The sequence below is a fragment of the Plecotus auritus genome (genome assembly GCF_963455305.1).
Source record: "Plecotus auritus genome assembly, chromosome: 3".
Classification (NCBI taxonomy): Eukaryota; Metazoa; Chordata; class Mammalia; order Chiroptera; family Vespertilionidae; genus Plecotus; species Plecotus auritus.
Genome location: NC_137772.1, coordinates 178,180,572 through 178,208,472, shown reverse-complemented (window position 1 = coordinate 178,208,472; position 27,901 = coordinate 178,180,572). Strand labels below are relative to the sequence as shown.

The following is a 27,901-nucleotide window of genomic DNA, read 5'->3' as shown; positions in this document are numbered from 1 at the left end:
GGGGATCCTGTTTGCTTTGTAGCCCAACAGATATGCTGGCTTCACCGCCAGAATCCTGCACCCTCTTCTCTCTACTGCAGGCTTGGGACAGGGTCATCCCGGCAGGGGTCTTGTCTGTTGGTATTCCCATCCGTCGCTGACTTTCCTGTATTTCTCTGAGAAAGGGAAACGCACATGTAAAGGGAATGTTTGAGGTCCCTCTATAGTAAATACCAGTGTTTAATGTTCCTCAAGGGCTGGGACACTGTTTCATTTATCTTTTCATCTCTCAGCAGCTAAAACCTGGCACACAGCCTTTCAATAAGTGTTCGTTCCGAGTGACAGAGGTGGGAGACCATAGATAAGGCCAGAGGGAGGGGCTACTGTTTGTTGCTGAGGATGCTTGAATGCCTTAAGTCTCGGAGAGTCCGGGCTAGGAAAAAAGTTGTCTCTGCTGACAACAAGGGAAGCAACTAAATAATTTCTGATTCCTACTGTCTACAGGAGCTGATGGCTCCCGAGGTAGATATGGGGGCCCGAGAACTCTCTGGAGAGTGAAGAAACTAAAGCCCTTGTCACATCTGAGCTGCGTTCATAGCGGGAGAGGGAGGAGGAGGAGAGACGCGAGCAGGAGGAGGCGGAGCCTCTTGGCCGGCCTCTGCCAGTGGAGGTTGGGAAGCCTCTCCTCCTTCCCCTCCCCGGTGCCTCCACCTGGCTCCTCCCCTTGTTCGCCAACCTCCCCTCCCCCCTTCTCCAAGGACAGTGTGCAAGCAAGCCGCGTCCGAGAAGAGCTAGAACAAAAAGGCAAGAGGGGCCCTTGGGTAACAAGCGAGGGGGAAAGCTGAGAGCGACGTGGAAATGAACGTTCTGGGAGGAGGCGGTGGGGAGAACGGAAAGGAGCAGCAGGGAAAGAAGAGGTGGTGTGGCATCAGAAGCCAGAGGGGGGATGGGTAGAGCAGTCATGAAGAACCCTAAGCCCCTGGGCTCACCTCCCTCGGCTCCCACACACAGCCGGTTCCCTGGGAATCAGGGATGGGTGGAAGGTGCTTGGACCTTGTTGCTCTTGGCTGGTAGGCTCCTATCCTGGCACTCATCCAATTCAAATCAGTGCACCTACGATGCTGACTCTTATTTCCTCCCTCCTGCTTCTCTACACACGTGATTTTATGTTTAGGTTTGAGTATTTCTTCATTTTTACGTATGTGTCACTGTGGATCTATAAGGGATGCTTATATTTGAATCTGCGTGCATTTCTGTGTCCTGTCCCTATGTAACTGTCTTAGACATGCAGAAGAATCGGAGCAGTTTTTTTTTGTGATCAGCACTACTAACCTCCTTGCTATGGTGAATTCTCTCTCTCACTGAAGCCTCCAGGTGTGGGTTTCTATCCCCCAGGAGCTCCCAGAGTGAATGAGAAAGAAAACAACTTAGGGGAAAAGGGATCGGCATACTCATGTTTTGGTCTTTTCTTTACAAATTTTTACCTTCCTATTTGCACCAGCCACTTAGTCTTTCATTTTTTGAGAACAGTAGAAATTTGGACATGAACGCTAAATAGGAGATTGTCTCTATCCACATGTTTATATTTCTTTTAGCATTTGGTTTCTTTGGTCTTTTTTTGTATCTGTATGTGTTAGAAGTACAGATAATATGAAGCTGTATCTGTATCTGAACATATTTAACATTTTTCATATATTTGTGTGCATTGTGTGTTGTTCGTCAGTTCACTAATGCTTTCAACAAGTATTTATTGAACTTCTGTTATGTGCATAGACTTCACTAGACTTTGGCAGGCTGTGGGAGAGTTTTAAGAAATGGACATGATCCCTCCCTGGGTGAGTTTTTAGTCTAGTCAGGGGAAATGGCTTTAGTAATCATCTAGTTAAGGGGGCTGTAAACTTTTTCAATAAAAAGACAGATGGTAAATATTTTAGGCTATGCAGGGCATCTGGTCTCTGTTGCAATAATCTACTCTCTTGTAGCACAAAAGCACCCATAGATGATACATGAAAGAATGAGAGTGGTATGGACACTGAAATTACAACTTTAAATAATTTTCACACGTCATGAAGTTGTTTTTTCAACTGTTTTTAAAATGAGAAGGGCTAGATTTGGCCTATGGGTTGTAATTTGCTAACCCCTGATCTAGTCTAACCTTCTTTTCAATAAATAATACGCAATTAAAATACTGCAGAAAGTAGTAATTAAGTGCCACATGAATGATCCAGGTCCAGACAATATGTTACTAGGGGAGGTCCAAAAAGGAGCCCTCCTTGACCTGTGGTCATCGGTGAAGGCTAAATAGGTTTGATAAGGGTGCGACTAAGATGGGTCTTAAATGATGGAGCGGGATATTGATCTGTGGAAAAGGCACCAGGACAATAAGGAACTGTATCGCCTTCTGGAAAAGGAATGCATTGTGTCCAGGAACAGAAGTGGGGAGGAGCAAAGCATTGTTCAGGTGATGATGAAACAGAATTCGTGGGAGCAAAGGTTCAAGCTCCAGGCAAGGGCTAGATCTTGGAAGTTTTGAATGCCAACCCAAGAAGTCTGGACTTATCTGTCAGCACTGATTATATGAAGTATGTCTGTGAATCTGTGTCTCTTAATAACACTCTGTGTGTATGTATGTCTTCATGAGTCTCATTGCATGCATTTTATTGGCAAGTGTGTGGATCTGTGTTTATGTGTGTGACCTATATCTTTATCGGCAGTTACCCTATTTTCCCAGATGCACACCAGAAACATGATTTGTGCTTAAAGGTCATCACCCTCTGTTCATGTGAACGAATCTTCTCTCCACTGAGGCCTCAGAGGTCTATGACCTTCCATGGAGGTTTATTTTGTGTCTCTAATAGAGTGGACAAGGGAAACACAAGGAGAGGGAGACAAGCTATTGTGGTGGGCAATTCAGATGGAAAGAGGCAGTGAGGATAGACGAGACTGGAGTGATAATAAGAAGGAAGAATAGACTTAGCTAGTTTGGTTCAGTGGATAGAGCATCGGCCTGTGGACTGAAGGGTCCCGGGTTTGATTCTGGTCAAGGGCACGTACCTTGGTTGCAGGTGCCTCCCTGCCCCAGGCCCTGGTCAGGGTTCGTGCAGGAGGCAACCAGTCGATGTGTTTCTCTCACATCAATGTTTCTCTCTGACTTTCCCTCTCTCTTCCACTCTCTCTAAAAATCAATGGAAAAATATCCTCAGATGGAGATTAACCAAAGAAAAAAAGAAGGGAGAAAAATAGGATTTGGTAACTTTTGATTCTGAGAATAAGGAGGAAATAAGTTTTAAAATATAAGATTTTAGCCTGGATAACTGGGAGAATGATGATTCCATTGGCATTTTATGGACACAAAATATGTCTTGCATGTTCCTTTGAGAGAGATAAGCCCTAAAGACAAAAATATGAAGGTGCTCACAAGTTGTGTGCACATATCTGTGTATGTGTGACAGTGATTTTGTGTTATTCTTCTCCTTTGATCTTATGTAGTGTGAGGGGCAAAGGCTGAAGACAAAGGATCAAGAGATGTTCAGGAAGTGAAGAGCCTGAGAGGGATTGGAAAAACCATAGAAAGTCCCTAATTATATAATGACAGGAGAAGATTTGACTTTGGGTGGTGGGCACATGGTGCAATATACAGATCTTGTAACAAAGAAACCCACACTGAAACATGTATGTCACCCCAATAAATCTAATAAATATTTTAAAAAGTAATAATAAAAAGTAAGTCCCTAACCATTCCTGAGCCTGACACTGTTAACATGCCCAAGCTTTAATGCACCTTTAAACCTTAAAGTCCATTTCCCACTTAGCCCAATTCCATAATACCCAGCCCTAACCTTAACCATAATCCAACCTATCTTCGCTTTTCTGCTTTCACTTTGCTGGGTCTCATCTGATTCCTAGGCTCTGCAACAGCCCTTCCCTTCATTAAAAGAAAGAATCCCTAAGGCTAACTTAACTTTCTCCTTCCTTTTTCATTTCTGCCCAGTCAATCACTCTCCTCCTTGACCTTTGCTTATTCTACAAATAGGCTCCAATTGGCAGGATCAGCCAGGACTTTTGTGGTCTCGGGCTTGATGACTGTGACATTTCAGCTTGTCACTCTGGGGGTGTGTGCCTCTCTTTTGGAAGAAGTTCAAGCTCTCAGGCTGCAAAGCCCAGACTCCGTTTAGTGAGAGAGCCTGACTCAAGTGTCTCTATCCAGTCTAACAGCCATTTCCAGAGCTCATAACACCTTGATCCAGCTGTGTCTTAACTGACTACTATTTGCATTCTAGACTGGATCATGACCCATGAAGAGCATCATGCAGCCAAAACCCTGGGGATCGGCAAAGCCATCGCCGTGTTAACCTCTGGTGGAGATGCCCAAGGTAAGGAGGAGGGCCCTGCTTGGTTAGAGACAAAAACATGGCTGATGGGCCCCCTTGAGCTTCTTGACTCCCCTTAGCCTGTAGAATGAACTATCCTCCTGTTACAGATTCACACTGGAATCTTGGGTTTTCCTAAAAATCCCTCAACTGCTTTGGATTTTATTTTCTCTACTTTTATTTACCTAAATCTTCATAAAACTTCTTTCCAAATTTCTCTGAAGATGTGGGTCCATTTGGGTCCTTTGGTACCTAAAAGACTGGTGTTGTCTCAAAGAACATTGGAAAGAAAGAGACTGATGATATAAAATGATTGAGGAGGCAAGTGGATAGATTCACTTCAAGTACCGTGGAAATGTTGGGAAAAGGAGGAGACCCAGAATTGGTATTTGGTGGGCTCCAGCTAGAGCTTCAGGATTAACTCTGATGTCTACAGAATTCCTGCACTGACCAGGGTCAGGCACCTCACTCTTACGGCACATGTCCTTCTACTAGGCAGAGTTCTACTCAATTCTCTGTTTTTTCTGGCCTTCCTCCCCTTCCATCCCTTTAGCCCTTGAACACACAGAACAGCAGCAGTTATTCGGTGCAGATCCATGGTGGGGGTGGGCAGTGGGCAGAAAGCCAGAGGGGACCCATTTCTGAGTTGCGTTGAAGAAAAACCAGGTTTATGGAAAATGAAGTGGGAGATAGGGGATGTGTGATTTATTTTGCTTTTTCCCCTCCTTTGATGATCTTGTATATTCTAACTTAATACATGGAAGAGAGGCAGAATCTCTTTGAAAGGGACAGTAGGACACAGACTGTGATGAGAAAGAGAAAGAAAGAGATTTTGGCTAGTGTCCCCTTCCTCTGCACCACTCTCCCTAGGCTTTCCAACACTTTGTGGTAAGCACACACTTTGTATAGAGCCCTGTCTCATATGTTGTAAAGAAGGTGATTTCCTTTGGGAACTTACAGTTTAATGAGAAAAGATGTCATACATTACTAGAATGCCTATGTAGGACACATAAATAGCAATTATTAAGTGTGCTTAACCCAGTAGAATCCACTTATACAATGAAAAGATAGGATTAACCAGGGAAAACTTCACAGAGAAGATAGATTTCAAGAAACTGAACTCTTCATTCAGCTAAAGTGCTTAGAACAGTGCCTGGTACATAGTAAGTACTCAATAAATGTATTACTAATTAAATAAAGTGAATAATTGAGCATCTGCCATCTGCCAAGCAGGATGCTAAACACTAAGGCTATATTAATGAAGAAGTCACACATTGTCTTTGTGTAATTGTCCTTCTTGTTAGTATGCTAGACTTTAAGCATCTTTTAAAACTAACATTTATTTAGTTATAGTTGGATGTATATTATGAATAGAAGAATGCTAGAATGAGGAAGCTGAGGAAGGGGTGCAGAGAAGCCCAACTTTAGGAATAGAGGGAAGATTAGAATGCAGAGCCCAAGTTGAGGCTATAGAGACTGTTGACCTGGCTCCTGCCGCTTCACTCTTCTCTCCTGGAAAGATCCTGTGCCAATACTGAGCTCTTCAACATAAACTTTGAGTGTTGATGCTAAATCTTGGGTAGGATGGCCTGTAGAATGGATCAAATTGTAGAAAATGAGTAAAAGTGATGACCTGGTAAAAGTACCAAGTAAGTCACCCAGAGTTGTGAAATTATGAAAAAGAAGATCTCTCTGGAAAGGGAAAGAGGTAAGAGGGAAAAAAAGGTTTAGGATTTAACGTGGGTCTAAGAGCAACAGAGCCCTTCTGGCATCTGATCCTGAGCAGAGAGACCCTCTTACTCTAGAGATGACCATCACCTGTGTTAAACATGTGTGAAGGGAAGGGTCATCTTCTGTGAAGGCAGTGGCTATTGACAGGCTGATTTCTGGAAGGCCCACCTAGGACAAGGCCCAGGGGATTCTATGACAGAATCAGTGTACAGGAGCTATCTCACTGTGAGTCCACATAACATCACAGGGCATAGCAGTATGCACCGAGAGTGGTGGAGGATGAAATTCTAGGGAGGCAAGGAAGCAAAGCAGAAAAGTCACAGTAGAGCTGAGAGGTCCCAACTGAAGGAGCAGCTCAGATGCAGAGGCAGCCTGGCCAGGGATAAATTTAATGGTGCCTATTCTCTCAGGGAGAGCACAGAAGTGTGTTTTCCCTGGAAGCTAGGGTCACATGGGAAAGTGAGGTTGGGCTCTGTAAAATCCAAGGAAGTCATAGCTCTGTCATTCCCTGAGCCTTAGCAAAGCTAATAACCTCTTAAAGTAGAAGAGTGGTCAGGAATGAGGAGACATCCTGAGCTCAAAAGTTGGGCTGATGAGATACCAAATCCTACATCTCTTCCCAGCCCTTCCCCCCTAAACCATGCCACAGTTGGCCTTAGGAAATCGGCATGTCTGTCAAAAAGGACCTCAGTCATCTGCTCTTGCCCTCTGTCTTCAGACCGACAGTCCATTTAATTAACTTATTTCATTATTATTATTATATTTTTTAATCCTCACCCAAGGAATGAGGATTTTTTTTTTCATTTATTTCTACAGAGAGTGGAAGGAAGGGGCGAAGGAGAGAGAGAGAGAGAGAGGACGAGAGAGAGAGAGAGAGAGAAACATGAAGTAAGAGAGACACATCGATTGGTTGCCTTCCGCTTGCATCCTGCCCTGGGCCAGGGATTGAACCTGCAACCAAGGTACATGCCCTTGACTGGGAATCGAACCCAAGATCCTTCAGCCTGTGGGCCAATGCTCTAACTACTGAGCAACCAGCCAGGGCCAGGCAGTTCATTTAAATGCATGTTCACTCTATTTTTACATGTTTACAGGAGCAGGGATTCTGTTCTCTCTCTGATTGCTATTCTAGGAGTTATAATTTTCAGTGACATATTCATCAGAAAGAGTAATTCACATCTAACAAATATTTCTCTTATTTGGAGTTTAATAATTTTTCTCTTATTCAAAGTTCAGTTAAGGTAGAAAGAAACATTTTAGCTTCTGCTTTAAAAAAAGATAGTGATCAAGTCATATATTAGTTTTATTTCTATCTTGTAGAGAACCATCACCCATAGTTCTTCTTCCCAAAGCCTCTTTCCAACAGGCTGTAATTGGAGACTCTAAAAAATTGCATGCTTCTGATGTTCTCCAGAGCCCCTCCTAGCTGTACCCAGAATACCCCCTGGCTGCAGCCTGTAATCTTATCCTTCATCTTGCTTCTAATAGGTCAGACAGCTGCTCATAGAGAGTTATTTAGGACAACATGGAACAGCCAAGGGGAGCCTGGCCAAGACTGGCCTGGGGCCAGAATAGGCCAATGAGTTTGGATAGCAGAGTCCAAAGAATTACTGGGACTTCCTAGTATAAACTATCTATACATCCTGGTCTGTGATTCCTAGGGGACTAGGAATTTGAGACAGGTCCGGGACACAAGAGGGTCCTAAAACTTGATTTCTAAGAAAACACTCAGCTATCCATTTAGAAGCAGGAAAGATGACCTCTAGAGGTTGGTAGGGTTGAGGTAAGAAGAAGGCAGAGGGAGGAGAGAAGAGAATCTTCTTTCCTTGTAGGATTTTTCTTCTGCCCAATGGAGTTGGATATTTTGTGCCCACCATCTTTTGTTTCCTTTACACTTAAAACCTTTTACTTATTTATTTATCTTAAAATATATTTTTATTGATTTCAGAGAGGAAGGGAGAGGGAGAGAGAGATAGAAACATCACTGTAGAGAGAGAATCACTAATTGGCTGCCTCCTGCATGCCCCCACTGGGGATTGAGCCCACAACCCCCGCATGTGCCCTGACGGGTAATCGAACCCTGACCTCCTGGTTCATGGGTTGACGTTCAACTGCTGAGCCACACAGGCCGGGTACACACAGGCTTTTCTTAAAGCTTCTGAGAAGCTCCCTCCCTTCACAGACTTTTCAGTTTTGATTCCTTCAATCTGAGTGTGTTAACTCGGAACTCTAGCCTTCATGGGGCTTTGCTTCAGTGATGTCGTAAATAAGCTTTGATATCAGTGCTCACCAATGATCTCTTGTTAGCATGCCCAACCTTGCGGTTGTTATTTTAATTATCAGAAGCATTAGACACTGTTCCCACATCTTAAAAAACTGTAACCTATGGCTTCGAAGACATTGCTAAGTCCTGGTCTCCTTTTGTCTTTCTGGTTGCTCCTTAGAGTTTCCTTCATGGATTCCTCATCCCCTGCCCATTCCTTCAATGTTGGTTTTCCTCAGGGTTTCTTTCCTTGCCCTTTTCCCTTCTAATTCTTCGTATTCTCTTGAGACCGTCTCTTCCAAGGTCACATGATGTCCCACAGGAACTCAACTCAAAATATGAGTGTATCATCCCCACCCCTATCTTCCCAAATCAAAACCTGCCTCTGCTCAGTTAACTGCATGACAGTTTTACCCTTTGTGAAAGTCAGTCATGGGCATTTCCTCTTCTTCCACAAAACTTTGAAATCTAATCACATTGCTGATTTAGATGTAAGTCCCATTGCTTCTGTTTCCTGGGTGTCTCCTGTCCTGTATCTCTCTCACAGCCTAGAACCTCATCATTTTTTGTCTGGGATATCTGATGGCCATCTAATCCTGTGTCATCTTTTTCAGTCTGTCCTCCACACTGCCAGAGCCATCTCCTGTTATGTCGATCTCATCCTGTCCCTGTACCCTCACAGTGCTTCAATGATTCTCCATAGACTGTAACTTTTTTTTTTGGTCACAAACCCTTTTAAGAATCAAATGAAAGCTGTGGACCTTCTCCCAGAAGAAGTGCCCATGCCCGCAAAACCATTACCCATGGATCCTTAGTCAAACACTGGCCTACAGAATGAAGGCCACTTTCTCATATAGCTTACAGGTGCCTGCCCACCTGTGTAGCTTCATCACTCACCACTTCCTATTTTATATTTTACTAGAGGCCTGGTGCACGAAATTCGTGCACAGGGGAGGGGGGTGTCCCTCAGCCCAGCCTGCACCCTCTCCAATCTGGGACCCCTCGAGGGATGACCGACTGCCCGTTTAGGCCCGATCCCACGAGCCTGCTTGCCCCTAACTGCCCTCCCCTGCAGGCCTGGTCACCCCTAACTGCCCTCCCCTGCAGGCCTGGTCCCCCCCCCCAACTGCCCTCCCCTGCAGGCCTGGTCACCCCCAACTGCCCTCCCCTGAAGGCCTGGTCACCCCTAACTGCCCTCCCCTGCAGGCCTGGTCCCCCTCAACTGCTCTCCCCTGTAGGCCTGGGTCCCTCCCAACTGCCTTTCCCTGCAGGCCTGGTCGCCCCCAACTTCCCCCCTCTGCCGGCTTGGTCACCCCTAACTGCCCTCCCTGCAGGCTTGATCGCCCCCAACTGCCCTCCCTTGCAGGCGTGGTCCCTCCCAACTGCCCTCCCCTGATGGACATCTTGTGGTGTCCATCTTGTGTCCACATGGGAGCAGGATCTTTGACCACATGGGGGCAGCCATCTTGTGTGTTGGAGTGATGGTCAATCTGCATATTACTCTTTTATTAGATAGGATAGAGGTCGGGTGCACGGGTGGGGGCCAGCTGGTTTGCCCTGAAGGGTGTCCCGGATCAGGGTGGGCGCTCCCTTGGGGCGTGAGGTGGCCTGGGCAAGGGGCCTGTGGTGGTTTGCAGGCCGGCCATGCCCCCTGGCGAACCAAGCGGAGGCCCTGGTATATGGGGTTTATTTATCTTCTACAATTGAAACTTTGTAGCCTGGAACGGAGCCAAGCCTTCTGCTTGCTCCATGGTGGCAGCCATTTTTGGGGGGATTTATGTATCTTCTATAATTGAAACTTTGTAGCCTTAAGTGGAGGCCTGGGCCGGCCAGGGTGTGTGGAAAGCTTGGCTTCCTCCATCACCGGGGCAACCCTAGCCTCCTGCTCTTTCCAGCTCTGTGGCTGCCGCCATTTCTCTTTGGATTTATGTATCTTCTATCATTGAAACTTTGTAGCCTTGAGTGGAGGCCTAGGCTGGCAAGGGCAGGCGGAAAGCTTGGCTTCCTCTATTGCCAGGGAAACCCAAGCCTCCCTCCTGCTCTCTGTGGCCGTAGCCATCTTGGTTGGGTTTATTTGCATATCTGCTCCTGATTGGCTGGTGGGCGTGGCTTGTGGGTGTAGCAGAGTGATGGTTAATTTGCATATTACTCTTTTATTATATAGGATTTTTTATAATACTGAATTACCTAAGGTTATTCCTTGAAACTTGCCTTTATTTGTGTTATTCTCCCTGCCTGGAACATTTGCCCCAAATTGTCCAACTGACAAAAAGATTAAATGGAAATTGTCCTTTAGGTCTCAGCACAAATGGTCTTTTCTATATAGCCTTCCCAGACTTCCTCCTAGCAGTTGAAATGCTCCTTCTCCTTGTTCCCACTGCACTTTATACAAATCTCCTTCATAGGGACCCATAGTGTCACCATATTATAATTCTTCACAGGTCTTGAGGACCATTACCAAGCCCTTTATCTCTGTATCCCCTAACTCTGTGTTCTTCTCTGCTGTATACCCAGTGCCTACATAGTACCAGGAACATGATATGTATTCACTAAATATTTGTTCAATGAGTGAATGGACCTCCAATATGATTTGGAGCTTACAGCCATATTAGCCTAAAAAAAACCAAAACAACAACCAGAAGCAGACATTCTAGTCTTTTTTATTCTCTTCCTTTCCAGAGAGCTTTGGGTTATGCAGTAGTGTGTGATGGATTTTAGTCTGGTGCTGCAGATTTTTCCACCACTGGCTTCTCCAGTGCTCACTGGTAGATGGTATTTCCCCAGGTAGGGTTAAGGAGCATGCAACTAGATTTTAAATTGAAACAAAAATACATACTGGAATATCTTGAATAAGAAGTTGATCTCTTATGGCGCTATGATTCCTTGAACATCACCTTGAGTCCCTCCTCACATTATAAGCCAGAGAATCTCAACTGTGTGGTACACATTGGAACATACACCAACTCAAATGACACTAAAAAGCTGTATATGTGTGGAGACAGGTCACTGAGCCTCAGAGAGTCATGTCTTTGTCCTGAAAAGCCTACCAAAGCTGGATGTATGTCTAGATTCAGTGCAGAAGGCAAAGAAAAACCTAGGACAGCCATTGAGATTAGGAGGACATAGCATGGAGGTCGGTAGTGTTGGTTTAAGCATTTTAGGACTTGGATTCAAATCTGAGCTTTTTAAGAGTACTATCTCTGTGACCTTGACCTCTTGAAACTTCAGTTTTTAAAATTTGTAAAATGGAGGCAACTCCAGGGTTGTGGATAGTATTAATTGAAATGAAGTTTGATAAGTACTTAGTGGTGTCTAACACAATAAGCATTCAAAATTATCATTCCCCAGATTGCCCTGGCAAGGAAAGATAGGATTTGGCAGGGAGGGAAAATGAGGGGGGTGTCTGGAGCTACATTAACATTGAGACTTGGATGAGAGGAATATTCTAGATTTAGAAAAAAGCCTAGCCCAGCCAGTGTGGCTCAGTGGTTGAGCATCAACCTATGAACCAGAAGGTCATGGTTCGATTTCCCATCAGGGCACATGCCCAGGTTGTGGCTCTGTCCCCAATGGGGTGTGTGCAGGAGACAGCTGATCAATGTTTCTCTCTCATCATTGATGTTTCTGTCTCTCTCTTCCTCTCCCTTCCTTTCTCTGAAATCAATAAAAATATATATTTTTTTAAAAATAGGGGAAAAGCCCGGCCAGCGTGGCTCAGTGGTTAAGTGTTGACCTATGAACCAGGAGGTCATGGTTCGATTCCTGGTCAGGGCATATGCCCGGGTTTCGGGCTCGATCCCCAGTGTGCGGCAGGCAGGGAGCAGCCTATTAGTGATTCTTTATCATTATTGATGTTTCTATCTCTCTCTCTCGCCCTCTCCCTTCCTCTCTGAAATCAATAAAATATATAAAACAAAATAAAATAAAATAGGGAAAAGAACTGTCTCCTATCTTGGATTCCAGGGCTGCTTTTCTTAGGAGTAACCTCTTTCTCACTTCTTTCTTTTCTCCTTGCAGGAATGAATGCTGCTGTCAGGGCTGTGGTCCGAGTTGGTATCTTTACTGGTGCCCGTGTCTTCTTTGTCCATGAGGTAGGTTGTCTACTTTGTTCTCCATTTCTTTTTTTTTTTTTTTTTTTTTGCTACATGCTTAACCTGCTCCTTTCCTCTCCCCACTTCCTCTATCCTTACCTCCCAGTTACATTGCTGTGTCTGATTTGTCTTGGCTCTCTCCCCACTCTCAGCCTCAGTAATGATGGTAGGACCCAGGGATCTGAGGACTGGGTCCCCATGTTGCCTGTTCAGTTTAAAGGAAGAAGTACCTGTCTTCCCTCCACCTCCCTCCAAAACAGAGAGAGAAGCTGAAATGAGTTAGTATTTCACAGCAAATTGAGTCTATCCAGAGATAGAGCCGTAGGAGGAAAGAGTCTCACTAGATTTCTGTAGTTTGCCCAACTTTCTGAGGTTCTAATTCCTCTTTGTTTCCCTTCTTTTCGTTTCCTCTTGTTCTTTGTCACTCTTCTTTAGGTAATGTCTAGCTGTCTTCTCTTAAATTGTATAGTCTCTTGTCTTTTCAAGTCACATTCCTCTCCCTCCCTCCAACATCCCCTTTTCTTCTCCTCTGCTGTTACCAAAACCATCTGTTATGTAGTTCCCCTGGGAAGCAGATTAGAGGAAATGGGATGAGCCAAGAACAAGAGGAATTAAGATTAAGTATTAGGAAGGACGTGAAAAATGGGAGAAACTAGAAGAGGGTATTGAAAAGTTAACATCTCCTTCCTTGGACTGTGTTAGTCTCACAAGTATCCAGGAATCTATAATGGGAGCAGGTGACTTCATTCTCTGAGAACCTCTTCCCAGGTCCTGTCTTGATCCTGGGAGTTAAGGGGGAAGCCTAGCAGAGACTGAATCAGTCTAATGTGCCCCACAGGGTTATCAAGGCCTGGTGGATGGTGGCGAGCACATCAGGGAAGCCACCTGGGAGAGCGTTTCGATGATGCTTCAGCTGGTACGTTCTAGAGGACGTTTGTCCCATGTTTTGTCCTTGTTTCACCCCATGCTGCTTTGGGCTCATGGTTTCCCCAGTCCCCTGCCATGTGGTTTGATGGGAAGGGATTCAGTGATGAGGTAGGGGCTGTGCTTGCCCTTTATTCTTCGCATTTGAAAGTATCACCCTGGTTTCCTAAAGTGGGATAGAGAGTGGGGATGTGATCATAGGACAGTTTGCTCTGTATATAAAGGTCATAGGCACGACTTGGGGAACTGGCATGTAAGCAAGACCTGCTCTGGGGTCACGGAGAAGGTCTGGCCCTGAAAATAACCTTACCCGAGGACTGGAGCCAGAGCCAGAAGTAAGGTTGAAATATGCTAGTCCTCATGTGATGGTGATGAGGTGGCCTGAAACCAGACCATTTAAGGGAGGGAGGAACCCAGAGAGCCTTTCAGAGTTAAAAATCAACCAACCAAACAAACGAAAAACTAAAAATACCCCGATCATATTCACAACCCTTTGTCTTTAAGTCATTCTTTAAGTCACTATATACTCATTTTCTGATTTACTGAAAAATTTACAAATTATATTTGTATCTCCATCCTTTGCCTCAATCCTCTACCACGCCATGGAAAGAAATTTAATGTGCAGGGCTTAGTGACAGTTCTAGGCAAGTGATGGTGCCTGCCATAACGTGGCCTGGGAATGAGCCAGAAGTCTCCATCAGTGCCCCAATGTTCTGGATATCATAAGCTTATATGATTTTTGAAAAATAAGTGTATTTACCTCTCTTGGGTTATCTGTAAACCCCTGGAAATTTAAGGCTTTCTATATACAAAGCTATTTTTCCTGTGAATACCTGGGTATTGGGGTTCTTTCCACTAGCACCCTAGATCCCACAGAGCGAAAGGAGAAGACTGGCAGTGCCTGGTTACAATTAGAACTCACAGTGTGGTGGAGAGGGAAAATACTACCAAGCACATTGAGATGATGCAATCCTTAATGTCAGGCCAGTAGGGAGAACTTCCAAAGGGTGAAGATTATTTCAAAAGCCAACAGACATCTATGTATTCGCTTTGAGGAAAATCATGTTGATAACAAGGCCTTCAAGCAAATGGGTTGATCTTAGCAGCCTTCCAAGAGGTGTAGCAGAATGTAGGAATGATGCTGTGACATCCCAGCCAGTGTTATTGCCCCTTTCCATTCGATGGAACAAATGACTCTTAAAGATGTTAGGAAACTTCCCAGGGACCACATGGTTATGTCAGCCCATCACAGATTTGGAATAGGGGAAATTTGAGCATGTTGAGCCCAAATTTGGCTGTGTCATCTGGTGAGCTGACTTCTCCCTCTTCCCCAAAGGGAGGCACAGTGATTGGCAGTGCCCGGTGCAAGGACTTTCGGGAACGAGAGGGACGACTCCGAGCTGCCCACAACCTGGTGAAGCGTGGGATCACCAATCTGTGTGTCATTGGGGGTGATGGCAGCCTCACTGGAGCTGACACCTTCCGTTCTGAGTGGAGTGGCTTGTTGAATGACCTCCAGAAAGAGGGTGAGACATTGTTCTCATCAGTATTGTTTGTGCGTGCACACACACACCCCTTCCCTTCCATTGGAGAAAGTTGTTACCTAGACAAAATAGGCAGTCTTTGTCCTCCTTTTTCTGCCATTGCTTACATTTCCCACTAGCTCCAGTTCCCCCTCTCTCTGGTCATCTGCTCTTTGGCATGCTGGGCACCTCACCCAGGGCTCCTGATTTGCTTTCCATTGTCAGGTAAGATCACAGCTGAGGAGGCTAAAAAGTCTAGCTACCTGAACATCGTGGGTCTGGTTGGCTCAATTGACAATGACTTTTGCGGCACCGATATGACCATTGGCACTGACTCTGCCCTGCACCGGATCATAGAGATTGTAGATGCCATCACTACTACTGCTCAGAGGTAAGGGGCTGGGGGTGGGCAACGTGGGAGGATGGCAGCTGGGACAGGCTAAGAGCTCCAAGCTAGAGAAAATGGAAGTGTTTGAGCTATGGTGACTATAATGACTAGTTTTCTGAGGCTAGAACACATTTTTAACTAGGAATTATCCCTAGAGCACTGAAATTGCACTGCTCTCGAAATGTGTAAGATTTGCCTCTTGTCTCTGTCTAGCCCACTGTCCAAACATGTAGCTCTGAGGTCTTTATACCACTTGAGTCTCCCACATGATTAGTGTCTAGACTGAGGTGAATCCAGGGAGCCCAAAACCTGAGCCACCCTTTCCAACCACATCATAGAGATTGTAGAGGCCATTACCACCACGCTCAGTGGTTAAGGGGCTTGGAGGCAGTGTGGGAGAATGAGAGGGCGAAGGGTAACCGTTTACCCCAGGGGAATCCTGGAGGATTCCAGGTTAGTCAAGTCCTCACTTCTTTTCCCTTTCTCTCCTTCTCTTCCCGAGCCCCATCCCTTCTGGAACAGAGCCTCAGTACTGACACCTTTGTTTTTTTGTGTTGTTTTTTTTTTTAAACAAATAACATATATATATGTTATTGATTTCAGAGAGAAATAGAGAGATAGAAACATCAATGATGAGAGAGAATCATTGGTTGGCTGCCTCCTGCACGTCCCCTACTGGAGGGAATCGAACTCACAACCTGGACATGTGCCCTTGGCCGGAATTGAACCTGGGACCCTTTAGTCTGCATGCCAACAATCTATACACTGAGCCAAACTGTCTAGGGCAGTACTGACACCTTTTGCTGCTGCGTTCTCTTAGGCCTAGGAAGGACACCCTGTGGCTAAAGTGTTTCCCGTAGGTCTTCCTATTCTCTCAGGAAACCTTCTGGAAGGCCTAGCAGCATAAATACATCTTCCAGAGGGGTTACTTGGTCTAAAAGTGGGTACAGCTGATCTTAACCATAGGGACACTTGCACAGTGTAAATGTCTGTCTCTTGCAGCCACCAGAGAACGTTTGTGCTAGAGGTGATGGGCCGGCACTGTGGGTAAGATCCCCATCTTGACTTGTTTATTCCATGGACCCAGCACTAGCCCTTTCCTTCTCCCTGTGGAGTCCAGAGAGGCCTCCAGTGGTACAGACCTGGAGGTGCACACGCGCCTCTTGGTGTGGCCCCTTTCCCTGTCCCCCCTCCAATGCATACCTACACATGCATGAATGTACATGTGTGCATGTGCACAGGCACACGCAGTGTGAAAGAACAGGCAGTGCTCTGAGATGGAAGCCACTGTGGGAGGTGAGCATGAATAGAAAGTGCCCTGCAGGGGCAGAATCCCACTGAGAAGCTGTCTCAATGGTTACCCTCACCCCAAGAATGAAACTGAGGGTCCTCAGTGCTTTCACTAACTATGGGGACTGGCGAATGTGTTGGGTACAGGGGAGACTATCTGTCGAGTGTAGCTCCTAGCGTGATGCCTCTGGTTCTCATCTCAGATACCTCGCCCTTGTCACCTCTCTCTCCTGTGGTGCCGACTGGGTTTTTATTCCTGAATGTCCACCAGAAGATGACTGGGAAGAGCACCTTTGTCGCCGGCTCAGCGAGGTACTGGCACTTTTTCTTTGCCCTTAAAAAATAAAATTCCTCACCCTGTTTCACTGATGTTCCATTTCCCTTCCATCGGTTTCATCCACTGACCATTTCCCTCTTTGTGCTTGATCAGACAAGGACGCGTGGTTCTCGTCTGAACATCATCATTGTGGCTGAGGGTGCGATTGACAAGCATGGGAAACCAATCACCTCAGAAGACGTCAAGAACGTTAGTATGAATGAAGTCAGAGATGTCTTGAACACCTTCCCACCCCGGGCCCATTCCCTAATGATTTCTGAGTCTCTCCTTAGTCCTTCTGCACATCTCTCCCAGGGTTCCCGCCCCCTGGTTTCCTCCCACCAGGAATCATTACAAGACCAGATAAGTTGTCCATGCTTTATCTACGTCTCTTTTTCTTTGACTCTGTATCTCCCTTTCTCTGTTCCTCTCTTGGTCTCTCCAGCTGGTGGTAAAGCGTCTGGGATATGACACCCGGGTCACTGTCTTGGGGCATGTGCAGCGGGGTGGGACACCGTCAGCCTTTGACCGAATCCTGGTAAGTCCTGGGGCTTGGTGGCCCTCCTGCCTTAGAACCCTCAGCTTGCTGTCCTTCCCCTGCAGGACTGTACCTCACCAGCACAGGGCCTTAAACTACTGGTCACGCTGCCCCGCCACCAGCCTCTGCAGTGGCTGGACCCATTTCCTTACACTCAAGAGTTCTCTTCTGTTGCAAAAAATAATGGGAAACTATATGATCCCCCAATGGTGAGGTCTCCTATCTTAGAGCTATGAGCATCAGTGCAGTTGTTAAGATCTAATCTAACCTCAGACACTCAGTTTGAACCCTCTTATCCTACTTTCATCGGAAGAGAGAGGCAATATCCTTCCTTGTTTTATCAATAAGAAGGGAATATTATTAAGCCTCATCGAGCCCCTTGACCACTATAGTGGGACATGTTTCTCTGGAATCAAGTAGTATCCTTGGGGTTCTGATGGCAAGAGGATGAAGAGTCATGAAGCTTTAGATGCAATCTGGGCAGGGAGGTAGAGGCCAGTAAGTTCTTGGCTACAGTCTTTAAATGTGGAACTCAACCATGTGAGTGGGAAAGGGCGCTAAGTGCCCTGGTTCCCCAGGCCAGGCCAAGATAGGGAGGCCTGAACCAGACTTTGCTCCTTGGGCTCCTACAGGGCAGCAGGATGGGTGTGGAAGCAGTGATGGCACTACTGGAGGGGACCCCAGACACCCCAGCCTGTGTGGTGAGCCTCTCTGGTAACCAGGCTGTGCGCCTGCCTCTCATGGAGTGTGTCCAGGTGGTAAGTACTGACTCCAGTGCCCCTTCCTAATGCTCCAAACCCATCTCTGAGCTGGAGCTTATGGGGAAGGAGACCAACTCCAGGGCTGCTGGGGGCAGGAGCAGAAGGAAGGCAGCACAGCAGAGTAAGAGACGTCTGGGGAAAGGATGCCATGGGCTTTGCATAGCAGCTGTAACCTCTCCAACCCAGCCTCAGTTTCTCCATCTGTGACATGTTCCTAAAGAATGGGAGACTCTACATCTTGCCTAGTAATGAGACCCATTATCTCATGATATCCAACCTCAAACCCCTTCATCAAGTCTATTAGAAGAGAAATGCAATATCTCTCCAAACTTTATTTATTTATTTAAAATATGTTTTAATTAATTTTAGAGAGAGAGGAAGGGAGAGAGATAGCTAGAAACATTGATGAGAGAGAGACATCAATCGGCTGCCTTCTGCATGTCCCTCTGGGCATTGAGCCCGCAACTCAGGCATGTGCCCTGACCAGGAATTGAACTGTGACCTCCTGGTTCATGGATTGATGCTCAACCACTGATTTACACCAACCAGGCTCTCCAAACTTTATTTTTTTATTTTTTTAAATATATTTTTATTGATTTCAGAGAAGAAGGGAGAGGAAAAGAGGGATAGGAACATCAATGATGAGAGTGACTCATTGATTGGCTGCCTCCTGCATGCCCCCTACTAGGGATTGAACCCACAACCCTGGCATGTGCTCTTGACCAGAATCGAACCTGGGATCCTTTAGTCTGCAGGCTGACGCTCTATCCTGATCCAAACCAGCTGGGGATCTCCAAACTTTATTAAAAGCAGGGGATATTATTAAAGTCTGGCTAGGTAGCTTATATCTTCCTCTGATTTCTACCCTGGACATGCTTCTCTGAACTAACATGAGGTACTAATACCCACCTGGAGGGCTGGTATAAGGATTGGAGAGAAGCCACGTGAAGGGTTTGATGCAGTGCCTGGAAACTGTTGCATGCTCAAGAAATGGTGTGGCCCTTATAGAGGAATCACTGATACCACAGAGCGAACATCGTGGCTGAGAGCTAGTGTCCGGCATGAATGCTCAGGGCTGGCTCCCACCTCTTGGGCTGCTTCCCTATGAGACTTGGGGTTCCAGTGACCTACAGCCCAGACAAGCTCCAGCCTTGCTTGGAACTGGATCTCTAAAAGCCTCAGAGCTAAAGCACTGGCTCCCAGAGCAGAAGTCAAGTGGTGGGAGCACATGGCCGGGGTCAGCTTTCCTCCCCATCTGGGTTATCTACAGGGTCTTCTTCATGCACTCACTGGTTCAGGGGCTGCTTGAGGCTGGGCCCTGAGTGTGTGATGGAGGAAGATGCTGTTTTATATGTGAGCACTGCTACACTCTGCCCATCTTCTAATAAATAGAGCATTGGATCAGCTTTCTTCTATTGCTGCTCCTTACTCAGAAAATTAAGGGAAAAATAAAAATACTTCTTCTGTGAAAGTTTGAGGGGCATAGGAAAGGTGGGGTGCAGGGTGGACAGGACTTAGTCGCACGTCAGAGATGGGCAGAGTCTCCCCGTGGGATGGGCCTCCAGCTATGCAAGACCTGCCCTGGAGTCATGATTGTTGCTGTGCTCCTCCCTCAGACCAAAGATGTGACCAAGGCCATGTCCGAGAAGAAGTTTGATGAAGCCCTGAAGCTGAGAGGCCGGTGAGGAAACGACCGGAAGCTCACTAGCTACAGCAATGAGATGCCAAATGAAGCCAAAAGTCACAGAGCTTCTGACCTAAAATATGAGCCTCTGCCTCTTCCTCTTCTTATTATCTCTGCAAACTTTCTTCCCCAAGAGAATTAGCTGTGAAGTAACCTTGAGGCTCAGTTCATCCCAAGGATGCCCTCCCTGAGACTGGCCTTTTATAATCTGTTATTTCTCTCTGTGGAGCCCGGCTAGATTATAAGTGTCTAGGCAAGGGGCAGTCTCTGTGCTGAGCCTGGGGAGGAGAGTGCTCGGGAGGGTTTGATGAATTAGTGCCCCCTTTGCAGACCCTGCCCAGTCCCTGCTGCTGCCCCACTTATGTCCTTAGAGATTTGCCCTGTGGAATTTCACATTGGGAGCAAAACTTCAGACCAGATCCCATTGGCTGCTGGCTTGGGGAACAGATGGAAGACACCTCTCTCTACTTTTTACAGGAGTTTCATGAACAACTGGGAGGTGTACAAGCTTCTGGCTCATGTCAGACCCCCAGTGTCTAAGGTACTGGCAAGTTATTCACCCTGCTTCACCCTGGCGTGCCCCCAGACTCCCTCTATGAAATGCTTCTCCCAACTCCTAGTACCTCAGCCTTTCCAGCTTCTTTGCCCCACTATCACCTGCAGTGCCAAGTCCCTGACCCTACTAAGATAACTTTCTGTTAGCCACCCCCAGGTACCAGCCCTGTGTTCTTAGCATGCCCTGGATATCTCTGACCAAGACCCGTGTCCAACTCAGGGCTGATGTGATAGCACGCAAGGAACAGGAAAGAGGGCTTAGGTATTATTTTCTCTGGGCAAATCTGGGACTAGTCACACCTAAGTGCGTTTAAGCCACCTCTTCCACTGGAGTAGTGTTTATATTTATGTAGAGCAGAGACCCTGGTGCTGATGCAGATTCTTGGGTCATTCCTCCAGAGGGGATTTAGATCTGGGGCAGGGCCCAGGAAGAGGTAGATTTAATGAGCTCCCTAGATGGATTCTAAAGCAAGTGGTCCGAGGATCTCACTTTGGGAAATGCTGCTCTGGAAGGTCTTATTCATTATATAATGACTAGAGGCCCGCGAGGTCGGCCAGCCGGGGAGGGACCGCAAGAGGGCTCCAGGGCATGTCCGGCCCATCTCACTCAGTCCTGATCGGCCGGACCCCAGCAACAAGCTAACCTTCCAGTCAGAGCATCTGCCCCCTGGTGATCAGTGCACATCATAGTGAGCGGTTGAACAGCCTTAGCATATTATGCTTTGATTGGTTGAACTGATGACCGGACGACCAGATACCTAGCATATTAGACTTTTATTATGTAGGATATCTGGGGTCAGGGACAGCAGCTTTATTGATTGATTTGTGATACAGAATTTTGCTTCCATTGTATGAGGGAGCAAGCTATGCAGGAGTTCCCTGAGAGAGGGATGTGTGTTGTCAGGCAGATGTCCTGATTCAAGGACCACAAGAGACTCAGTTCAGCTTCCTTTCTGACCTGTCCCCCCCTTTTCCCCTGCTCCCTCTCTGCTTGCTTCTCCACAGACGGGCTTGCACACAGTGGCCGTGATGAATGTGGGGGCCCCGGCAGCAGGCATGAATGCTGCTGTCCGCTCCACTGTGAGAATTGGCCTCATCCAGGGCAACCGAGTCCTGGTTGTACATGACGGCTTCGAGGGCCTGGCCAAGGGTCAGGTACGGGAGCTGAAAGGAAAGAGGGTGGTATTCTGGGGCCACGGAGCAGTCATGGGGGATAAGTGTAGCAGGGAGTCACCTGTCTGTTCTCTTTTCTGCCCCTGTCCCTCACTACCTTTCTGTCTCATAGTTCGAGCAGAAGTAGATAATTAATTTTAGGACAGTAGAAACAGGCAAGGGCCACTGAATCGGACCCTTTGCAAGCAACATGTCTCTTTTAATTCTCTATCCCAAAGCTCAACACCGTGCCTCACATAAGTAGGTGCTCATTATTTGGGGATGAGCAGAAAGGGTGGAAGATGTCCAACGAGGTGGGGAAAAGCCAATCCCTGGTGGTCCTCTTCCAACCAGAGGATGTCAGGGTGGGTCAGAACTCAGGTGGGGTCAGTGTACGATCTGACCTTTCCCTGCAGATCGAGGAAGCTGGCTGGAGCTATGTTGGAGGCTGGACTGGCCAAGGTGGTTCTAAACTTGGGACTAAAAGGTAAGTGGCATTGCAGGAGCACCCCCTCCTAGTTACCCCTTCAAGGGAGTCAGTTCATCAGGTCAGGGTCCGCTGGGACCACTGCTGTTGTCTGGGATTCTCCCCCCTATGCTCACTGTTGCTTCAGTGAGAGCAGACAGGCCACCCCACCTCTTTTAGCAGCTCTGGGAGTTTAGAGCCCCAGTGTGTGTTCTTGGGTGGGGGTGGGTAGGGAAGAGGGCACAAATCAAGAAATTAAAAGTAAAGTGTCCTCTAACTTTTCTCTCTCTGCTGTCTCTTCCCCAAATTTCATTATCCTCCCTCCCCACCCCCACACCTATTCCCACCCACCTCCACCCCCAATTAGGACTCTGCCCAAGAAGAACTTAGAACAGATCAGTGCCAACATCACTAAGTTTAACATTCAGGGCCTTGTCATCATTGGGGGCTTTGAGGTGAGTGCCGGTCCCATTTCCTCCTCTCCCTCCCACCCTCCCACATGTCCCTCTCTCCCCTCACCCTGCCCTGCGCTATCTTCTCAGGCTTACACCGGGGGCCTGGAACTGATGGAGGGCAGGAAGCAGTATGACGAGCTCTGCATCCCGTTTGTGATCATTCCTGCCACCGTCTCCAACAATGTCCCCGGCTCAGACTTCAGTGTGGGGGCTGACACAGCACTCAATACAATTTGCACGGTGAGAGCCCCCCACCCCGCCCATGCCTCTGGCCAAGATTGTAAGCCCTGGACTGAGTCTGGTCCTGGAAAGTGAGATATAGTTTTTGTACCAACCAAGTGGCTGTATTTGAAAAATGCTTCTTCAAGTCCAGGCATTTGCACAGACTAACCATTTATATGTGTTTATTCTCCTCATCTGTGAGTCCTCTGACCAAGAAATGTGTCAAGACTCTGATACCAAAAGTTTTTTTCCTTTCTGAGGTCACAGCCTAATTTCCGTGCTCTGAGCAACGGAAAGGGTAGCTTTGCAGTGTGCACGGCAAGTGTGCCTGCCGTCCTGAAGGCAGGAACCTAAGGTGCCCGGGGAGGAGATAGTTCCAGGGTTAGGTTACGAGCAGGGCCACGGAAGTGACAAGAATCAGATTCCCTGACTGTGTCTTTCTATGACCCTTTGTCTTTGCAGACCTGTGACCGCATTAAGCAGTCAGCAGCAGGCACCAAGCGTCGGGTGTTTATCATTGAAACTATGGGTGGCTACTGCGGCTACCTGGCCACCATGGCAGGACTGGCAGCTGGGGCTGATGCCGCCTACATTTTTGAGGAGCCCTTCACCATTCGAGACCTGCAGGTAGACAGCCACCCAGAGCCTGCTAGGTGGCTCTCCCCTGCCCCAGTCTGTCCCCACCGTCCCCACAGTGACCTGAGCTGAGAGAGCTCAGGATGAGGACAGAGCTGATGGGTCTGGGAGTCTTGCGAGGAGACTAGAGAGAGCACTGAGCAGGCATTCCTTGGTGTGACCTCACATACACGACCACAGCGCCTACTGTTGGAGCATTCATTTAGAAGGATGGCATGCTGCTCGGACCTTTACGTGTGTTTTTCATTTTATTTTCACAACAGACATGCTAGGGCAATACTATCTTCATATTACAGATGAGAAAGGTTTAGAGAGGTTAAAAACTTTTGTAAACTCATAACTGATTGAGAAAGTTGGTGACCTTTCTACTACATCGCACTGCCCTTCCCAGTTTCCCTTGCTACCAACGTGGGCTCTTCTCATTCCAGTTTTGAGAAGGGGTTACTCGTTCACCTCCAGGGTGAGGCTCTGACTCTTCTCTCTCAGAGGGACCATATGACCCTTACTTTCCAAGATCCCAGTTCCCTGGAGGAAAAAAAAAGCCACACAGTGGATACTGAAGGAGTTTCCTAATCCAAGACTGCAGCCAGCCCCCGCCAGGAGTGGAGGGAGGGACTTTTTCTCTCCTACCCCCAACTCAAAGCCCAAGTGAAGGAACAGGTTCCTCCCAGGTGAATCACTGCTGTACATACAAGCAACTCATGTAAAGACTGATGCTGAGAGCAGAGTCAGCCCTCCAAGGGAACCAGAAACCCCTAGGAAGGGAGAAAGAGAGGGGTTGCAAGGGGGCTAAAACTGACAGTCACCACAGCTGTCTCCAACTTCTTCCTCTGCCTGTCTCATTTGCGGTCTTCATTTAAATTTCAGTCTGCCCTGAACTTCATAAAGGGATCAGGCCCAGTTCCCTCTGGGAGAAGCCTGGTGGGGAAGAGGTCTCTGCACTTGCCCGACCTTATCCACTCCCACAGACTTAGGATTTACTGCTTCATTTTTAGGCGAATGTTGAACATCTGGTGCAAAAGATGAAAACAACTGTGAAAAGGGGCTTGGTGTTAAGGTACCTCATCCACGGTTTGCTCCTAACTGAAGAGAGAAAATAGCCAGGCTTTGGCCCTAGCCCACAGAAGGGGTCCATGGTTGGGACACTGAGGAATCTGGATACAAAGGGAGGGACCCTGAATCATGGGAGGAGATAGCAGAGGGCAGAACAGAGCCTACAGAGGCAGAAAGGGGGTGCCGGGGTGGGGAGACAACCAAAGTCACGGCATTTGGTCTCTACCTGGCAGGAATGAGAAGTGCAATGAGAATTATACTACTGACTTCATTTTCAACCTGTACTCTGAGGAGGGGAAGGGCATCTTCGACAGCAGGAAGAATGTGCTTGGCCACATGCAGCAGGTAGGGAAGACGCCCCAGTCATGCCCTTCACCAGACAACCATACCCTCCCAATCCTGAGGCTCCCACTGGTCTCTGACCTGCTGGAGGCTGTGGGTGCCACAGAGAGCATGAGCCTACAGTCTTTTACAGTCATAGAACCAAACCGTCTTTACCCTGGAAATGGCCTTAGAGATTATGTGGCCCATCCTCCTCATTTAGGGCAGGGTTTCTCAACCTCGGCACTATTGCAATTTTGGGCAGGATAATTCTTTGTCGTAGTGGCTGTTCTGTGCATTGTAAGACAGTTTAACAGAATCCCTGGACTCTACCCATGAGACACTAGTAGCACGGCCACCCCAAGTTATCACAAGTAAAATCTGTCAATGCCCTCTGGAGGGTAAAATTGTCTCCAGTTGAGAACCACTGATTGCAATGAAAAAAATGAGGCCCAGAGAGGAGAAATATTTTTTTCAGGGCTATTCATTAAGCTTGGATGAGAGCCAGAATGAGCCTCAGCCATTGTTCTTCCCTCCACACCATTTCATACGGAGCCTGTGGAATATGAGTACAGGCATCTTGCTGCTGGGCTCCATTCCACTAACTGGGTTTCAAGGGAAAAGGAATTCCTTTCTACCACCCACATCCAATCCCCACATTCAACCCCCACCCAACGTAGGCCTCACTCACTTACAGTACTAGTGGTCTGAGATCTCCCCCATCCCAAATGTCCCCAGCTGATGCTATCTAAGCCTTGCCCTTTGACCTTCCTCTACCCACAGATGAATTCCCAGTATCTCAGTTTGAAATAGTACCTGCAGGAATGGTGTACTATTATATGAAAGTATGAAGACCTCGTTCCTGTTTTTCCTTCCCACTTTCCAACCTACTTTCTCTTAGTTCAGAAAAAAATCTACATCTATAATAATAAAAGCGTAATATGTGTAATATGCGAATTAGACTAGATGTCCTTCCAGACGTCCTTCAGACGTCCTTCCGGACGACCTTCCAGACGAAGTCAGGACTACGAGGAAAGTCTGGGTCCCAGGTGCCTGCCAGTGGCTGGAGGGAAGCCTGGGTCCCGGGTGCCAGAGGGAAGCTGGTGCCGGCAGCAGGGGGAAGGAAGGCCTACTCTTGCATGGATTTCGTGCATCGGGGCTCTAGTGTTTTATATTATTCTGAGGTGCTACCAAGAGCATCCAGACTGGGCTACAAGGAACACTTCAATGTCATCGATGATGATGACTGACAAAAGCTGCTAGGTTGAGGAGGGGTAGGGAAGTGACCGAGTGGCCAATGAGACTAGAAGTACATGAACAGGATCTGGGAGTTGTGGAGCTAGGAGAGGCCATTGTGACACCGGTCATCCCTTTACCTAATTAGTAACTCTTATACCTGACAAATGGCCATATATTCCTGGCAAGCTCTCTCCAGTTCCCAGAACTATCTCAGGATTTCCTTTCATAATTAGATTTCTAGATTTCTGTTTCTGGCAACTACCTGAGTCCATTCTTTCCTTTTTCTCTGTTTTCAGATATCTCTGCTACTTAGAGCCCTTCCCTCTGTGATTTTTATGATTCTTTTTCTAGGGTGGGAGCCCAACTCCATTTGACAGGAATTTTGCCACTAAGATGGGTGCCAAGGCCATGAACTGGATGACTGGGAAAATCAAAGAGAGTTACCGTAATGGTAGGTGGGGTAAGAGGGTAAGGCCCCTCTGAAGAGACGCCCCAGTATAGAAGCTGACTGACCATCCCTTATTGCAGGACGGATTTTTGCCAATACTCCAGACTCGGGCTGCGTTCTAGGGATGCGGAAGAGAGCCCTGGTCTTTCAACCAGTGACTGAGCTGAAGGACCAGACCGATTTTGAGTGAGTACATCTGCTTCCTGGAGTGATTCCCTCCCTGGTAGTTTCAAAGTCTACTTTTCCCGGTCTGCTCACTGCCTTCAGTTTTTCTCTTAGGAGTAACATCTGTAACTGTACCTAGAATCCGATGCCCATGCCCTAAATCCAGCCTCTTTTGCTCAACTTCTTCCCATAAGCATTTGATAGTTGATTGCCCTGCTAAAAGATTAAATCATCACCTACCTCAGGGGTAGGGAACCTTTTTTCTGTCAAGGGCCATTTGGATATTTATAACATCATTCATGGGCCATACAAAATTATCAGCTTAAAAATTAGCCTGCTATATTTGGCCAAACATTTAATTAACTCACCCTAATGCCTTGGCAGGGCCAGACCAAGTGACTTCGTGGGCCTTATACGGTCTGCGGGCCGGACACTCCCCACCCCTGATCTACCTCATTCCTTTGTAGGCACCGCATTCCCAAGGAACAGTGGTGGCTGAAGCTGAGGCCCATCCTCAAAATCCTAGCCAAATATGAGATTGACCTAGATACCTCAGAACATGCGCACCTGGAGCACATCAGTCGGAAGCGGTCTGGAGAAGCTCCTGTGTAAACACCTTTGGAGTGAGGGGAATGGATTGTCTGATCATGGTCAGCTCACCCTGATAGATCACACATTCTCAAGTGTTTTAGCTCATTTTTCATTAGGTTTCCTTTTATTCTCTAACTGCAGCCAAGATCAGCTCTGGCTAGGGGGCAATAAGTGAAAGCTCCTTTTAGGTAGAATTTATCAAGACTTCTACCCCAGCTTCATCCATCACACAGGCTGGGCTCCTCTACTGCTAGATTTCAGTTACTCGGTTAGAATTTTCCTAAAAATAAGCTTTATTTATTTCTTTGTGATAACAAAGTCTTGGTTCCTCTACTGTGTTTGCTGCAGTGACAAACAATAACTACACTAATAAATGCCAACTGGTCACTGTGCTTTTGGATCTCCTGCTGTCATCTTCACCAGTAGAGCATAGCACTACCAGACTCTGCCCGGACAGGACACATGGGAAATGCAGCCCATGTGAACAGCCCATGGGCTTTTGCAGCAACTCCTGGCTTTGTACACAAGGTCCTAGAACATAGTACACTGGTCCTCACCTTCATCCGCACTAGCTGCTTCTGCAGTCAGAACGATGCTCAACTCCCTGTGCTTCTCTTTCTGATCATATACCCATTACCCAGAGTTGCTTTTCCCCAGCCATCCCATGACTTCTACTCCTCCACTGATAACCCAGGGTTCTCCCTTTTCAACTGTTTCCCTGTACTCCTTCCTGGGTGAGA

At 47.1% G+C, this 27,901-nt stretch overlaps 1 protein-coding gene across 1 annotated transcript; it reads left to right on the top strand.

Moving 5' to 3' along the window:
* Positions 1-648: 648 nt before the first annotated feature.
* PFKM (phosphofructokinase, muscle) lies at positions 649-27,553 on the top strand. Its single transcript, XM_080659072.1, has 23 exons — positions 649-783; positions 4,260-4,352; positions 12,361-12,434; positions 13,273-13,350; positions 14,695-14,884; positions 15,107-15,272; positions 16,272-16,316; positions 16,763-16,871; positions 16,990-17,085; positions 17,321-17,413; positions 18,046-18,171; positions 19,791-19,855; positions 20,336-20,399; positions 21,419-21,568; positions 21,982-22,052; positions 22,399-22,486; positions 22,574-22,726; positions 23,171-23,335; positions 24,340-24,401; positions 24,631-24,742; positions 26,309-26,408; positions 26,486-26,591; positions 27,038-27,553. The coding sequence occupies exons 2-23, from the start codon at positions 4,268-4,270 to the stop codon at positions 27,180-27,182; spliced, it is 2,343 nt and encodes a 780-aa protein (XP_080515198.1). The 5' UTR covers positions 649-783; positions 4,260-4,267; the 3' UTR covers positions 27,183-27,553.
* The last annotated feature ends 348 nt before the right edge of the window (positions 27,554-27,901 follow it).